This window comes from Bos indicus, chromosome 16, assembly GCF_029378745.1.
Source record: "Bos indicus isolate NIAB-ARS_2022 breed Sahiwal x Tharparkar chromosome 16, NIAB-ARS_B.indTharparkar_mat_pri_1.0, whole genome shotgun sequence".
Taxonomy (NCBI): domain Eukaryota; kingdom Metazoa; phylum Chordata; class Mammalia; order Artiodactyla; family Bovidae; genus Bos; species Bos indicus.
This window is the reverse complement of record NC_091775.1, coordinates 52,081,158-52,095,585: the sequence shown is the minus strand read 5'-3', so window position 1 is coordinate 52,095,585 and position 14,428 is coordinate 52,081,158. Positions and strand designations below refer to the sequence as shown.

Here is a 14,428-nt window from a genome sequence, read left to right as displayed (position 1 = left end):
GTTGGCGAGGGACAGGAGATCTGGCTTGGGGGCAGAGGAGGAGCCTAAGGGTGTGGCAGCTGGTTGGCTCCCTGGGCCCCCAGAGCTAGGACCCGAGGGGCAGGCAGAGAGAAGCGGCTGAGGGGGCTGTTCTCCCTGTGTGAATAGTCACGAGCAGGCCACGCCCCTCCTTCCAGGCAGAAGCGGGCTGTGCCCCACAAGGGATGGAATGCAGGGTGCAGAGCCCCTCTCCCCTCCACTTCCTGCTCTGAGCTGGGCCCACCTGCCCCACTGGAACTAGGTGGGGTTGGGGACCAGTGAATCAAGGGGCTCTCATGGGCAGCATGCAGGTGGGTGGGGAGGGCACAGTGAGCAGGGGAGAGGGGGATGGTGCTAGAACACTTGGGGCCACAGACAGCAGGGGGGCCAGGTGTACTGACAGCTGGAGAGAGCTGCTGCCAAGACCTGTCTCCACTGGCCCGCCAGCCACGCCCTGGGTGCCAAGGAGACCTTATCAGACTCCCCAGGGGTTGTGCTGTCAAGAGGCTGAAAAACACTGCTCTTCTCTATTGGGCAAAACCCCAGGACAGTGCCCCAGGAGCGAGGGCCCTGTGAGGTGGTAGAGGCCAACAGGAGGGCTTGGACAGAGGGCTAGAACCAGGCTACTCTGAGGCTGCCCACATCCACCAGGAAGTGTGGGCGGAAACTTACCTTGCCCCAGATTGGGGCCCAATGACCCAAGGGCAGGTACCCCACAGGGACCAGCAGGACATACAGCCAGCCCAGAACCAGAGTCTGGAGCACTCACGGCACAGAGACCAGACACACACCAAGGACCCGGCTGCCTGAGCAACTGCCTGGCCAACCACCGGAGAATGGGTTTGGACAGGGCAGCCAAGAGGCACAGAGGGCAGGGGTCCAGCAGAACATGCCTCCCCTGTGGTCCCAGCTGAGGGCTTGTGCTGAGGACTGTAATGGTCCCACTTCAGCCCCACCCCCACTCCCACCTCGGCTAGGAAGGGACTGTGAGCATTGGTCGGGGGAGAATCCAGAACCGGTCCCTTCTCCCCCAGCACACATCCACTTAGGTCACTGGACAAGCGTTTATTGAGTGCTGCCTGTAGCCAGGTCCTTAGCCTCCGGTCCTGGGAACCAGGGGCCCACAGATGCGGCCCCAGTGGGACAGCAAGAGAGGGAGGCAGCCCCTGTGCGTCTGTGTCTTCCACGGGGTCCAGCCACAGCTGCCGCCTCTTCGACATGATCCAGGGCACTGGTCATGGTCACCATCCCCCACCTGCTTCCACCATTGAGGGGAGCAGGGCCGGGCCCAGAGCTGGGGCCCCACCATGGGGCCCAGAGCCCTTGCTCCTGAGGGCCAGCCTGGGCCAGCTCCAGGGAGGGCCTGGCACGGACCCTTTGCACTTCACACCCACAGGTCCTCCTGGCGGCCCTTGTTCTCTGACAGCCGCTCACCCCGCTCCTCCTCAGGGAACTGGCAACTGCAGGCATCCTCAGGTGGGGGTGGCGGGGCCTCCAGGAGCTGGGTCTCTGCAGAGGGGCTGCAATCAGCAGGCAGGCAGGCAGGGGACCCCCCCTCCCTAAGGCACAACTGACCTGGGGGCCACATTCTTTGCCTCCTCAGCTGCCAGATGTGCAGGCTTAGCTGGGTCACGGTCAGGGCCAGGATGCAGGCAGCCAGAGAGAGGATGACGATGGTCACTGGGCTGGGTGGTTCAGTGGGCGGCAGCCCCAGGCTGCACACAGCATTGTGCGTCTTGTTTCCGGGAAACAGGGTGGGAAACCCAAGCTGGACGCAGCTGGGACACACGGACAGAGCCCTCGGTCAGCCCTCAGCGACCCGAGCACTCCTCCGCACTGCTGCAGTCCTCTGAGCTGTTGGGGGGTCACTGCACCAGAAATGACAGCAGAGGCCCCGCCTTCAAGCCTGCCTGGACCGCCCCGCCACCAGAAGGCCCCACCAGCACTCACTCTGCCCAAGGTTTGCAGCGGCCCTCATGGCCCCTAGAGAAGGTCCCCACGGCACAGTCAACACACTCAAAGCCGAATTTGAAGTTGCCTGGAGACAGACAGACATACAATGGCTGCAGGGGTGGCTGGGGTGGGATCCTGCTGGGGTCCAGGTCCCCAGCAGGACTCCACCACCCTGACCTTATCCATTTGACAGGAACCTCTGGTGCCCACAGGACGTGGGCCTGGGATAAATCAGGTCCCCAGTGTGCCCCTTTCCAGGGCAGGCTGTGACTCAGGGCTGAGTGGAGGGTCCCTGAAGGGATATGGGGGAGGGGAGGGATCTGCTTGCAAATGATGGAGCGGAGCTGGGGGTGGGGTTGAAGCCTGGCAAGAGCCAGGCTGGGCCTTCACTTGCTCCAGGAGGCTGGGGAGCAGGAGGCTGGTGAGGGCCCTGGAGATTGGGGTAAGGCTGTGCCCCAGTCACCCCTAGGCTCCCCTGCCCCCAAAACCTCACACAGGCCCCTGCTGCCCTCACTCCCCAGCCCCCACGTGCTCAGACAGGCCCCGCCCCCCCAGGTAAAGAGCTCCCTAAGAGGATGAGAGGCTCTTTCCAGACAAGGGGCTGAACTCCAGACTGGGCTCCGCCTGGAAGGTCAGGGTGGGTATAGACCTGGACATAGTCTGAGCCAGGGCCTAAGGGCCAGACAGTCCTGGACACCCCTCTGTTCCTCACAACCAGCCCTAAGGGCATCATTTCTGGACAAAGACACCTAGGCCAAGAGAACCACGCACACAGTGGGCGCTGTGCCTCCAGCAAGGGCTGAGATGCCAGAACAAGAGAACTGCCTGCCTGCCAGGGTTTCATAGGACCCCACACTGGTGCCCATCTGCCCAGAGGGTGTCCGAACCCCTACTTGCAAGCTTTCTTCCACACCAGCTGCTACGAGCTCTGGCTGGGCCCTGTTAATGCCCCTGGCCTGCACGGGCCACCCCCACCAACCACTTACCCTCAGGCTGCACTCCCTGGCCAGGTGGACAGGAGTAGTACTTGCAGCTCTTACACTGTGGGTCTCCACAGTGGAACTCGGGCTGGATACACTGGCAGTCCGGCTCAGGACAGGTCCCCTCATCTGGGCAGGGAACAAACAGCTCTCTCAGCAGCTGGGGGGAGCCCCCTCCCCGGGGCACCCCCTCTTAGTCCCCAGGGAAATGGGGGGCAGGGAAGGGCTACCTCAGCTGGGCAGAGTACTGTCTGGGAGGCAGGACCCTGGCTTGGTCCAGCTGTGCCCCGCCTTCCTGGGCACCCAGCTCCTTCACCCACCTGGCCTGGCTGCATCCCCCATTGCCCTGAAGCTGCTCTCACCCAGGGTAACCATGACTCAGTGTGACCCGGAGCCATCCCGACAGACAAAGGGGTCGCCTGGGAGATCTACTCCCTGCCCCCTCTCCATCCTGCATGGCCCTCAGCTGCCAGGACCCTCCAGGCAGCTTGCCCATCCCTCCCCGACTGCTGTCTACAGTGTCCATGACACTGAGACCTAAACTCTAAGAGCCCCTTACCACCCCCCAGATCCTGGCAGGGTGACACCCTGGGTGTTTTCCGGGGGATATTTGTCCCCAAACTGACCCATTCCACTTTTCTCCCACCCAGATATGCAGGTCCGAGGCAGGGAGCTGGCAGAAAGAGGGGTGCAACCCCAAACAGCCTGAGTGATGGCCAAGGGCTCACTACCCACTCAGAAGGAAGAGGGACAGCCCTCCTCTACACTGGGACCCCTGACCTGTCTTGGGGAAGGTTCCCACACCCCCTGCCCCACCTCCCGGCCACCACCCCCCAACCCCTAATCCCCAATCCCCAAGCCACTTCTGCCTCCGCCGGGTTGCGCTGGGATCAGGGCTTTGGACCCAGAAAGCTTGCCCTGAGCACGGGGAGGCTCGCCGCGCTGCCGCCCTCCGCGCACGGGCTCCCGCCTGCCTTACCTGGGGCGCAGCGGCAGCAGCGTGCGTCTGTCCCCGTCCCATGCAGAACTTGGCCAGGGCTGCAGCTCAGATCGCTGAGGGGTCGCTGGCCCAGGCCCAGCGCGCAGAGCAGCGCAACACCGCACAGGGCCACTCGCGCGCCCCTCGCCCCCATGGCGTCCCCCTGGCCGCGCGCCCCGCGGTTTTAGGAAGCAGGGCCCTCCTGGACACGCCCAGATCCCGCCCCGCGGGCCGCTCCGCCTCGGCCACGCCCCAGACAGGCCCCAGGAACTGTTCCCATGCGGGACCCCCGAGACCCTGAGACTCAAAATCCAAGGCGTGGGCGGAGGTTTGGGGCAGTGAGACTGCTCTGGAAACTTCAGCGGCGAGGACGCGACATCACACGTTTGTCCAGAGCACAGGACGAGCCACCGGACGTGAACTACCGGCTCTGGCTTAGGATGAAGTGTCAGTGCAGGTTTGTCTTTTGTAACAAATGCACTGTCCTCAGGGTTATTGAATTTTGCAATAAGGAGTTCATGATCTGAGCCACAGTCAGCTCCCCGTTTTGTTTTTGCTGACTATATACAGCTTGCTCCTTGTTAGAAAAGCTATGACAAACCTAGACAGTCTATTAAAAAGCAGAGACATTACTTTGCCGACAAAGGTCCATCTTAGCCCCCAAAGCTACGGTTTTTCCAGTAGTCACGTATGGATGTGAGAGTTGGACCATAAAGAAAGCTGAGCACTGAAGAATTGATGCTTTTGAACTGTGATGTTGGAGAAGACTCTTTAGAGTCCCTTGGACTGCAAGGAGATCAAACCAGTCCATCCTAAAGGAAATCAACCCTGAATATTCATTGGAAGGACTGATGCTGAAGCTGAAGCTCCAGTACTTTGGCCACCTGATGTGAAGAGCTGATTCATTGGAAAAGACACTAATGCTGGGAAAGACTGACGGAAGGAGAAGGGGATGACAGAGGATGAGATAGTTGGATGGCATCACCAACCATGGACATTAGTTTGAGCAAGCTCCAGGAGTTGGTGATGGATAGGGAAGCCAGGCGTGCTGCAGTCCACGGGGTCACAAAAGTCGGACACAACTGAGCAACTGAAGAGGGGGTATTGATGGGGGGAATGTTCCCCCTCACTTGCTAAGAACCTGAAACTGCTATAAAAAAAAAATATTTTTTTTTAATTCAAGGGATGGGAATTCCCTGGAAGTCCAGTTAATAGGACTCAGTGCTTTCACTGCCTTAGGCAGGGTTAGGGTTAGTGTTCAATCTCTGATCAGGGAATATGATCCCACAAGTTGTGTGCAACCAAAAGAGAAAAAAACAATTCAAGGGGTCCCAAAGGGACCCCAAGAGAGCAGGTCCCATCATAAGCTGCAGAGCAACTGACCACAGAGGACAAGACACCTGGGAGACCCATGTGTGAAGGTGACCTTGGGGGATTCCTAAGTGATCATGCTCTTTGGCCCAGGAATTCTTTTCTGGGAACTAAATGTGACCTAAATGTGTGTGCCTTGTCAGGGGAAACACCACACGTATCCCCAGCCACATCACAAGGAGGGCGGGCGGGGGGTGGTCAGAAATGTTTTCTATGTAAAACCTGAGGCCACCAGGCCTGAAGGAACTGGAGTGTGGGTGGGCACCGGATGCGGGGTGGCAGACAGCACCCTGAGTCATTGGGAGTGGGACAACCCTCAACAAGGACTGCTTCCTCACTGTGCCCCTTGGCTCCTGGCTGACCCCCTCTCTACCTCCAGCTTCCCCAGGGGGGCGCTGTGAGGCCCCTCCAACACCCAGAGCGGGTGGGATGAAATCCCTCATCCTCTGAAGTCTCCAGGCCAGGGACCCCACAACCTCCCAGAAGTCCTGGATTGCCAACACTGAGCAGCCTCAGAACCCATCCAGGGATCAGAACGAGTCCCTGCTTTCTGAGGATTAGAACAAGCCCCCCACTTTGGGAGATTAGGACAAGTCTCCCCCCGCCCCTCAGCTTGGCCAAGTGGGCCTGGCCAGGCTCCAGACATCACACACACTGGAGGCTACAGCTGTGCTGACACCTGAGAGGAGGAGCTAGCAAGGAGAGACCAGTCATTGGCTGAACCCTGCAGAGTTGGGAGGAGGGGCTGTCCAGGCTGCAGCCCTGACTGCCCTGCAGACTTCAACCCAGCTCTCCCGACAGGAATCCCATCAGCCCGTGGGGATGTGCTGGCCCCTGATGGAGCGCTTGAGCTCTTGAGGCTGAGAACTCAGCCTCCAGAAACAGCAAGTCAACCCTGATGTGGGGAGGAGGGGCTGTCCAGGCTGCAGTTCACCGTGAGACTGTCCCTTGTCTCTATGAACCTTAGTTTCTTCACCTTAGTTTCTGGGGCCCTGCCTCCTTCAGGAAGCCTCCCCAGATTGCTTAGCCCTCCAGTGGAAGCTTGATACAGGGGAAATGGGCAGAGATCCCTGGGAATGCTGTAGGGTGGGCAGTGGGGGTCCCAGGAGTGTGATTTTGGTGGCACCCATAGGTATGTTGAGGGCCATGACCTGGTGACCAGGGCAGACCCATGAAACTTGGTTTGAGAATGACAGGATTTGTGACTCAAGTCCCAGGATGTGCAAGGCCCTCCTCAGAGAAACAACTGGGCCCTAAAGAAAAGGGAGGGTCTCTGCGGGGGCTGTGGCTCTGGTTGCTAGAGGGCAAGGTGAGGCCCCTAGGACTGGCCCTCTCTGAGGACCACCAGGTTACAGCTCAGCTCCTAGACTGGAGGAGGGTTTGAGCAATTACTGGACCCCAGGGCAAGGTGCGGAGTGGAGAACTGGGCAGTTCTGGACCTTCTGCCACTGCTCATTTTAAAGGCCTGAACAGTTACGTCTGTACCTAACTGTTGGCGTCACCCCAATTCTGGTAAGAGCCTAAGAAAAAAATGATAAATCCCCGAAAATGATGCTTGTCCAACCAGGTCCTCTCTATTGGCCCTTCTGGAAGCTGACCAGCACAGCACGCACCAGGGGGCAGCTGTCTGTGCAAAGGGGACTGCCACCTGCAGCAGCAGGAAACCAGAGGGAGGGTCGTGTGTGACAAGAGGCAAGACTGATACCGGGGGTGGGGACCTGCGTTGCCCTCTGGTCCCCAAGGCTCCGGAAGGGCCCTCCCACGCAGCCACAAGCTGCGGAGTTTCTGTGACCTGGCACTGCGGGGGAGATCTCTATCTGCCAGCTGTATTTTCCAATACTTTTTGAGCAGCTCATCACATTTTTCATCATTTGTCTCAGCTCACACAAGTGACGCTCATTCATGGGGCAGAGGGTCCCACATGGGGTCCAGGTGTTAATCAGGAGGGCTGAGGGAGGAGGGTGGGGAGCCAGGTGAGGGCCCTGGAGCGGGGAGGGCCCAGTGTGGGCATATCGGGGAGGGGGGTGTCTGTGGGCCCAGGGGGTAGCTCAGCAGGGTTTAGGAGGCTTGTCAGCAGAGACAGGAGTGGAGAGTGTGCTTAGCGGCAGCATCAAAGCAAACTGAAAGTGATCAAGCTCTGTCTGTCCATCTGTCAGCTGTTCAGAGGTGGAGCCACCAGGCAAGGGGTCAGGTGGGGGGCTCGTGGCTGAGGGAGCAGCTGGGAGGTTTGGGGAGGAAGCTCCTTCCCATGACCTTCAACTTCCAGGCCCTAAGGCCCTGGGCTCTCCCTTAGGCCCCTCCGGCTTGCTCTGTAGCCTCTCTGCACAGACTCTGCACTGCCCAGGGACCACAGGCCCCTGACCGGTGGTGCCAACTTGTTGCCCGTTCTAAGGGCACAGGGTGTGTGTGTTCACTGCTGCATCCTGAGAGCCTTCCAAGAACACATGATGGTCCCATGGTCCCTTTTCCCCAGGAGGCCACCAGGGGTCAGAGGTTTGAGAAGAGATGGATGGGCCTCTGGGGCAGCTCTGGGGGGAAAGCCAGGCCAAGAAACTTGGGGCAGGGGGGCAGGACGGCAGCCTGACACATGTGGCAGGAGCATCTTCAGCTGCTGTAGGGCCCTCTTGGTGCAGCGATGCCTGGGTCCTGGCCACCGGGCGGGGAAAGGTGTGAGAGCAAGCCAGGCGCTCATTTGCCAAGTGCACCAGGTGAGGCCTCGGGCTCTTGCCCGGATTTTCTCTGCTCCTCCACACCCCCAACAGCAGCTCAGGAGTCTTTTATTTCGGTTCACTGTAGCTCTGCAATCTGTCTGAACACCTGGGGCACAAATGTCTATCGGCTGCACAGCATTTCCACACTGACCTGTGCTCCCTGAGCTGTTTAACCTGCACACCTCGAGTGAGCCCTTGGCCACTTGCCCCAAGTCCACACCTCTGCCCAAGCCAGGACCGCCCCCAGTGCTGACCAGCAGATCGGTCTGACCATGAGGGCTTTTACAGCCCACAGGTTTCCCACCTGGGAACCTTTTCGCATAATGGTGCCCATTCTGTTCCCGCCCAGGGTGGATGAAGGATCAGCCCTGTCAGAAGCATCCAGTTTCCCTGAGAGCATGGAGTTGGTCTCAGGGGACTCGGGGGGCCTGCAGGTGTTGTGGGGGTCGTAGGGTCACCATACACTTGGGTCTAGCAGGGCATGGGGTTTGAGAAGAAACAGACACTTGTGCCCTCTCCTGGGAGGAGCCCTAGCAACCCGAAGGGTGGTCCTGGATGACCTTTGGGGCCAGGGCCTCAGAGTTCCCATCAGTACTCAGCCCGTGCCAGCCCCTCCCAAGTGGCCCAGGGAAGGTCCCTGGGTTAGGGTCTCACGTGGCTGACAGGTGCAGCACTGACTCCCCAGGGCACTTATTTTGGCTCCCCCACCCCCTACAGGTGCTGGGATGTGCCCAGGGAACAGGACAGCAGCCCTGGGATATGTGAGGGATCCAGGGGAGCCCCTGCCCACCCCCCCAGCCCCAGGTAGCCCAGTCAGAGGCCCACATCTGCCAACGTCATTTATTGGGGGCCCACTCTGGGCAGGGAGTATGCACAGCATACGTAGCAGAGCCCAGGGCCAGCCCAGGAGCACCTAAAACGGCACAGGGCAGGTGTCAGGGCGCCACGCGCAGGGGTGACAGGGGGGCAACCTGCACCTGGGGGCCCCCACTGCCCCTCAGGGGCCCCAGCCTGGGGAGGGGTCACCGGCTCCCACCCCAGCAGATGTTGTTCAGATCTTGGCCAGGCTGGAGTTGGCATCAGTGTGCTCCTCTTGGATAGGGGTCCGGAAGCTGTTTCCCCCTGGGGAGGAGGTACGGGCAAGAGGTGGGAGGTGGGCAGGGGTCCTGCACCTTGGGAGGCCATCTGGTCTGGGGCCCACCACAAGCACTCACCTGGGGGCTTGGGGGTGTTGGTCAGCAGCCTCCAGGCCCTGTGGTGGAGGAGCAGGGCCAGCATGGCAGCCACAGGGGCAAGGAGGCCCAGGCCCAAGCCGAGGCCCAGGACAGCGGACAGCTCAGGGGCTGCAAGGAGGCAGGGCCTGCTGGGTGGGGTCTGCCAGGGGAAGGGACCCACAATAGGGAGGGCCCCACCAAGCCCAGAGGGTGTCTCTACTCCCATCCTCCCCACCCATCCCACTCCCCTTTTGGGTTGAGGGGAGGGCCCTGCTGGGGCAAGGCCAGGTCCCCTTACCCTTGGGGGGCTCTGTGTGGGGCATGGAGGACCCCTGTGAGGCCTTAGACCAGGAGGTGGTGGGCTTGGCAGTAGTGGACTGGACTGGGGGGCCCTGGGTCTCCCACGGTGGTGTGGCCGGGGGGCTCCTGTCCTCACAGATGGCGTCCGAGCTGCTATTGGCCGCCCGCAACGTTCGCTTTCCTAACAAGGTGCAGCTGAGGGCGGGCAAGGGTGTTGATCAGGCCAGAGTCCCCCTTCTCCTCCCCCACCAGTGGGATGGGCCCAGAACTGGGGCAGTACCAGGGAGACGTGGGAAGCAACAGGGGTCCACACTGGTCACTCAGGCAGCATCAGAGTCCAGGCCAAAGGTGGCGAGGAGAGGGGCCGCAGACTCTGCCGGGCCCTCCTGCGCTTAGCCTGCTCCCACCTGCACCTTCCTCTCCCAAACCCGTCTACTCTCTTCCTGCTTGCTCTGGCTCAGCCCAAGGACAGGAACCTTTCCGCTGTGAGTGATTGAGGCTCTCACACTCCTGGGGCCTGGGCTGGGGTCTCAGAGGCTCCCTACACTGACCCAGCAGGAAGGCCAGTGGGAGGCGGGGCCAGGGCTGAGCAGGGGTTATGGTGGGAGCAGGGACTATCACGGAGTGGGGCGGGGCAAGGGCTACAGGAATTCAGGCCCAGGAGCTCCCAGCCAGCAGCTTCCTACTCCCAGAACTGACCCCTGGCTCCCAGACCCCAGGCCACCCAAGCCCTCTGGCCACAGGGACACTCACTTGGTCCAGGGCTGGCAGGCCTGGTCATTGCCCGGGGAGAAATGTCCTGGTGGGCACGGGGCGCAGTCTGCAACAGAGTCAGCAGGCTCTGCCCATCTGCCACCCCTGGGGTGCCCAGAGACTCATTCCCCAGGGTCTCCAAGAGCCCCTCCCCACCTGCATGCCACCCGTGGGCCCTGACCTGGGAGACCCCCACCCCCATCTTGGTGTAATCTGCTGGGGAAGGGGCATTCAGCTGGGGCTGGGGTAGGGGCTCTGGGAGGAGCAGTGACAGCGTGTGAGGGACATGCTCCTTCCACATAGCTCCCAAGGCCCCCTCACCAACTCCACGCTTGTAGCCGTAGCTGTCCTGGGGCTGGCTGCCCGGCCTGCAGCCACAGACCGTGTCTCTGGTGGGTGTGCATCTCTGCTTGGGTTCACTCCCACTTCCTGGGGGTTGGGTGGGGTGGGTGCAGTCAGCGGGGAGGCCAGAGCTGCAGAGCAGGCTGAGGATGGGGGTCAAGGGTCCACAGCCACCTTCCCGACCAGCAGCCCCTCACGGCTGGGCGGCTTCTGGTTCTCTCTTACCAAGCACGCCACATCCCTCCTGGTCACACGGCCCCCAGGGTAACCCGCGGCAGCTATGACCACCCTTCTAACACCCTCCAGTCTGCTCAGGACCCTCTGCAGCCCTTGACTCTGGGTCTCACCCTACCCCCACCCCAAAGCCACGTGGTCCTGGCCCCCTAGGAGGGGGAGGTGCCCTGTCGGCCGTTTCAGCTGGCTGTGAGGCCCCAGGGGGCAGGGCAGGGCAGGCCCCCGCCACGGTCGAGTCTTGATGTGGGTGCCAGGCACCCATGGTGCTCACTCTGGCTGCACTGGGTGCAGGGCTTGCAGGGCTCGTAGTTGACGGCTTCGTTGTAGTAGCCGGGCTTACACGGGCTGCACACTGTGTCCTGGTTGTGGTTACAGCGGCTTTCCATCCCATAACCTGCTGAGGGAGGCCGGGGTCAGAGCCGTACACAGCCCGGCGCTCCCCCAGGAGCCCCACCCGGCCTCTGACTGGCCTGTCATCCCAGACATGGCTCCAGATCACCCACTAACCCAACTCCACTTGCCTCACGACACCTGCAGTGCGTGACTCCATCTGCAGGTCCCTGCCGCCCCATCCGTGTCCTCCAACCCTGTCTCCTGGTCCTAGGTCCCTGCAGGCACCCCTCCCCGACTCCATGTCCCGGCCACTCACCTGGCGGGCACTCTTTGCAGCACCTGTTGCCACTAGGGTAGGTGTCCCCAGTACAGTGGGGCTGGGCCGCAGCACCCAGCACGAGCCCGAGGAGCAGGAGGGCTGAGCCCGGCGCCCTGGGCGGCTGGGTCCCCACGCACATTCTCAGCTCCTCTCAGCTCCGAGGCTCTGGGAGTCTGGGGTTTTTCCTTGCAGGATGTGGCTATAAGGGCTGCGGGGGAGGGGTGGGGAGGGCAGGAGGAGGGGACCAGGAGGGGACTAGGAGGGCCCCAGGAAGCGCTGGAAGGCAGCTAGTCTGGGAAGCCCACTCCCAGCCTTCTCTTCTGGCCCTGGGCCCAGGGGCCCCGACCCCACGACAATGCCCCAGGCCTCAGCTCAGCCAAGCCGGCAGCTGTGGTATGTAGACCCAGGGCCCGAGGGGGGACCCGCAGCTCCCCCAGCCCTACTAGGGCCAGGCCAGTTCTCCAGCCCAGCTGGTCTGCACCCACCACAAGACGCTCCCATTCCTGTCTCACGGAGCCCCTTCAGCCAAGCATCTTGGCTGCCCCCCTGCCCGGCCTGGCCTAGCCAAGCTGCCAGGAACAGAATGGTCTTGGGATGCCTTCACCTGGCTCACTGCTTCTAGACTCCCACTCTCTCTGCAGGGCCGAACCCTCAGGAGAAATGGGGGGGCCGCACTGATGCCAATCCTTACCCTCCGCTCCGCCAAAGGGTGCCCAGAGTCCGTGGGTAAGCCAGGGCAGCACACGGGGTCAGGCATCCACTATGGGGGAGGGGAGGTGGTATTGGGGGCTCTGGAGCATGGTCACTGGCCCAAGTGTACAAAAGTAGCCCAGACCAATGCCAGCAGTTCTGGTGGATCAGGCACCTCCTGACCAGTGCCCACAGTGAGCGCCAGCCTGGGCATGTGTGTGCAGGCGTGTGCAGGTGTGAGAAAGCAGCTGCATGTCCCTGAGCACAGCAGGAGGCGCCAGGGGCTGAATTCATATTAGTGCCACAGCCCGCACGTGGAAGCCCAACCCTCGTGCAGCTTTGCTGGAAGAAGGGGCCTCTTAGGGGGCAATGATGGTGGGGTGGGGTCACAGGTGGGCCTGATCCCGTGTGGCTTGTGTCCACGTAAGAGGAGGTCAGGGCACAGACATGCACAGAGGCCGACCACATGAGGACCCAGAGAAAACAGCTGTCTACACGGCAACACCGGCCATGGCCACACCTAGGTCTCCGATGTCCAGCCTCCAGGACTGGAAGAGGATAAGCCGCCCACGCAGACCCAACATATGCTGCTGGTCAAGCACTGACAGGTGTCCTGGGTGTGATGTGTGCCTGGGAGCGTGTGTCAGCCACATGTGTGGCACGCATGTGTGGTGCTAGCCCCACGTGCCCGGACGTGTGTGTGCTGTCCTCGTGAAGCCCTGGGCTTGTGTCTAGAAGGGGTGGCCCATGAGGACAGACCCTCGCTCTGCCCCCTGGCTGGATGAGCGCAGCCTCTGCCAACACTCTGGAGGCTGTGCCAGGCTCTCCCTGACCCCACAGCCACCCGGGTTCGGGGGGGACAGGAAAGACAAGCCCTGGGGGCCCTCGGGACAGTGGGACGGCCGGTTTGCCGGCACTGTGGGGAGAGGGGAGGCGAGCACAGGCACGCATGCACACACGTGCACGCGCTTCCTCCCACACAGCTCTCATCCTGCTGCCCCAAGGCAGAGGCTGTTCTGTGTCTTCGGTGCCTTTAAAATCTGAACCAAGAGACAGGATTCTCTGCTTAACGGTTAACCTGAAGCTTCAGGCGGGGAGCCTCCCGCAGGGGCTGGAAATCCCCCTCCTCCTGGTGGTGACGGGCACAGGTAAGAAGTGGGGCTCCCTCCCCACCTGCAGGAAATTCCACCAGTCGGCTCTGCCCGCAGGCCTCTGCCCCAGCCTCCAGAGAGGGAGGGTCCCCAGGGGAGGGATAGAGCCCCCAGGCAGTCTGCTATACACGCGTGTGCGTGCAAGTATTGTACCCCTCTCCCACTGAAGGTGAGAAAAATATTTTTAAGACAAACTATAGCTTCTGAGATGGCAGTAACTCAGGGCCTGGCAGCACCCTACTCCTTACAGGACCACACCGCCCTCTGCCCGAGGCCCTAACACCTGCCACACACGGGGTCCACACGTGGCAGCCCATGGACCTGGCTGATTGACATCTCTGTCCCAGCTAAGTTACACCTGCTGGCAGCTGCCCGCCCACACGCTCAGCCCCAGCCACCGCCACGGCCCCGCATTCTGTCTCAGTTCTGAAAACATTCTTTCCTCTTGTTTGTCTGGAAACCAGCTCTGTTGCCGCGCCCTGCTCCTCTGGGGCAGCCCCTCCCCACAATGCTCGGAAGCAGGTCACGTGGGCAGCTCAGGCTGGCCCTGATGCCCACTCGGCCAGAGCCCCCACCCCAGCCGAGGCCCACATACACCATCTGGCCAGGTGAGCCATCCACTGAGGCCCTGTGGGCTTAGGCCTCCAACGGTGCCTGGCAGGGGCCAGCTAGGAGGCAGCGAGCTTGGTGAGTGACCCTCCCTCAGTCATCTGACCCCCAGTGTGTCCTCTCCTCCACCCCACACGCCAGCCACGCACCAGGCATGGCAGACCCTGGGAAGGAGCCAGTAGAGGACCTGTCACCTCATCTCCCCCACTGCAGGCTCCCAGCTCCCCAGCCTCACCACAGCCCCCCGGGCTACTCCTCCCCGTCTCTGGCAGGGAGCCCCAGGCCAGGATTCCTGTGCTTTCAAAACTCTGTGAGTGCCCCTAGTTCTCTACCCCCATCCCTGGGAGCTCTCATCCTCAGAGACCCCTCCGTCCTAAAGTCCCATTTCCTCCTGGTCCCTCCCAGGTAGCCTCACCCAGGCCTGGACTCTGGCTCCTGACTTTAAATTGGCAGCTGAGGCGCTATGAAGCC

General features: G+C 61.6%; 2 protein-coding genes across 4 annotated transcripts; both read right to left on the bottom strand.

The window, feature by feature from the left end:
• Window positions 1-1,068: 1,068 nt before the first annotated feature.
• TNFRSF18 (TNF receptor superfamily member 18) lies at window positions 1,069-5,037 on the bottom strand. 2 transcript variants are annotated; one of them, XM_019976895.2, is made up of 5 exons: window positions 3,931-5,035; window positions 2,958-3,080; window positions 1,969-2,056; window positions 1,594-1,796; window positions 1,069-1,527 (listed from the first exon to the last, which is right to left on the bottom strand). In XM_019976895.2, exons 1-5 carry the CDS (start codon window positions 4,082-4,084, stop codon window positions 1,403-1,405), a joined length of 693 nt encoding a protein of 230 aa, XP_019832454.2. In that variant the 5' UTR covers window positions 4,085-5,035; the 3' UTR covers window positions 1,069-1,402. The 2 variants fall into 2 exon arrangements, with proteins under 2 accessions (XP_019832454.2, XP_019832453.2); XM_019976894.2 differs by having other exon boundaries at window positions 1,069-1,796; window positions 3,931-5,037.
• Window positions 5,038-8,838: 3,801 nt separating this feature from the next.
• Window positions 8,839-14,394, bottom strand: TNFRSF4 (TNF receptor superfamily member 4). Of its 2 annotated transcripts, XM_019976624.2 has the most exons (7): window positions 11,505-14,394; window positions 11,127-11,249; window positions 10,601-10,708; window positions 10,280-10,346; window positions 9,525-9,721; window positions 9,227-9,355; window positions 8,839-9,134 (listed from the first exon to the last, which is right to left on the bottom strand). In XM_019976624.2, the coding sequence occupies exons 1-7, from the start codon at window positions 11,644-11,646 to the stop codon at window positions 9,064-9,066; spliced, it is 837 nt and encodes a 278-aa protein (XP_019832183.1). In that variant the 5' UTR covers window positions 11,647-14,394; the 3' UTR covers window positions 8,839-9,063. The 2 variants fall into 2 exon arrangements, with proteins under 2 accessions (XP_019832183.1, XP_070624514.1); XM_070768413.1 differs by lacking the exon at window positions 10,601-10,708.
• Window positions 14,395-14,428: the final 34 nt, after the last annotated feature.

Bases quoted from the DNA above. Each gene is read 5' to 3' on its own strand.
- TNFRSF18 (XM_019976894.2), bottom strand. From the start codon at position 4,084: ATGGGGGCGAGGGGCGCGCGAGTGGCCCTGTGCGGTGTTGCGCTGCTC. The intron at 2,057-2,957 runs GTAAGTGGTTGG...GTCTGTCTCCAG, and splicing joins CCAGGGAGTGCAGCCTGAGG to GCAACTTCAAATTCGGCTTT. The intron at 1,797-1,968 runs GTGAGTGCTGGT...CGTGTGTCCCAG, and splicing joins CGCTGCAAACCTTGGGCAGA to CTGCGTCCAGCTTGGGTTTC.
- TNFRSF4 (XM_019976624.2), bottom strand. From the start codon at position 11,646: ATGTGCGTGGGGACCCAGCCGCCCAGGGCGCCGGGCTCAGCCCTCCTG. The intron at 11,250-11,504 runs GTGAGTGGCCGG...CTCCCTCAGCAG, and splicing joins CTGCAAAGAGTGCCCGCCAG to GTTATGGGATGGAAAGCCGC. The intron at 9,356-9,524 runs GTAAGGGGACCT...GCCTCCTTGCAG, and splicing joins CCACACAGAGCCCCCCAAGG to CCCCTGAGCTGTCCGCTGTC.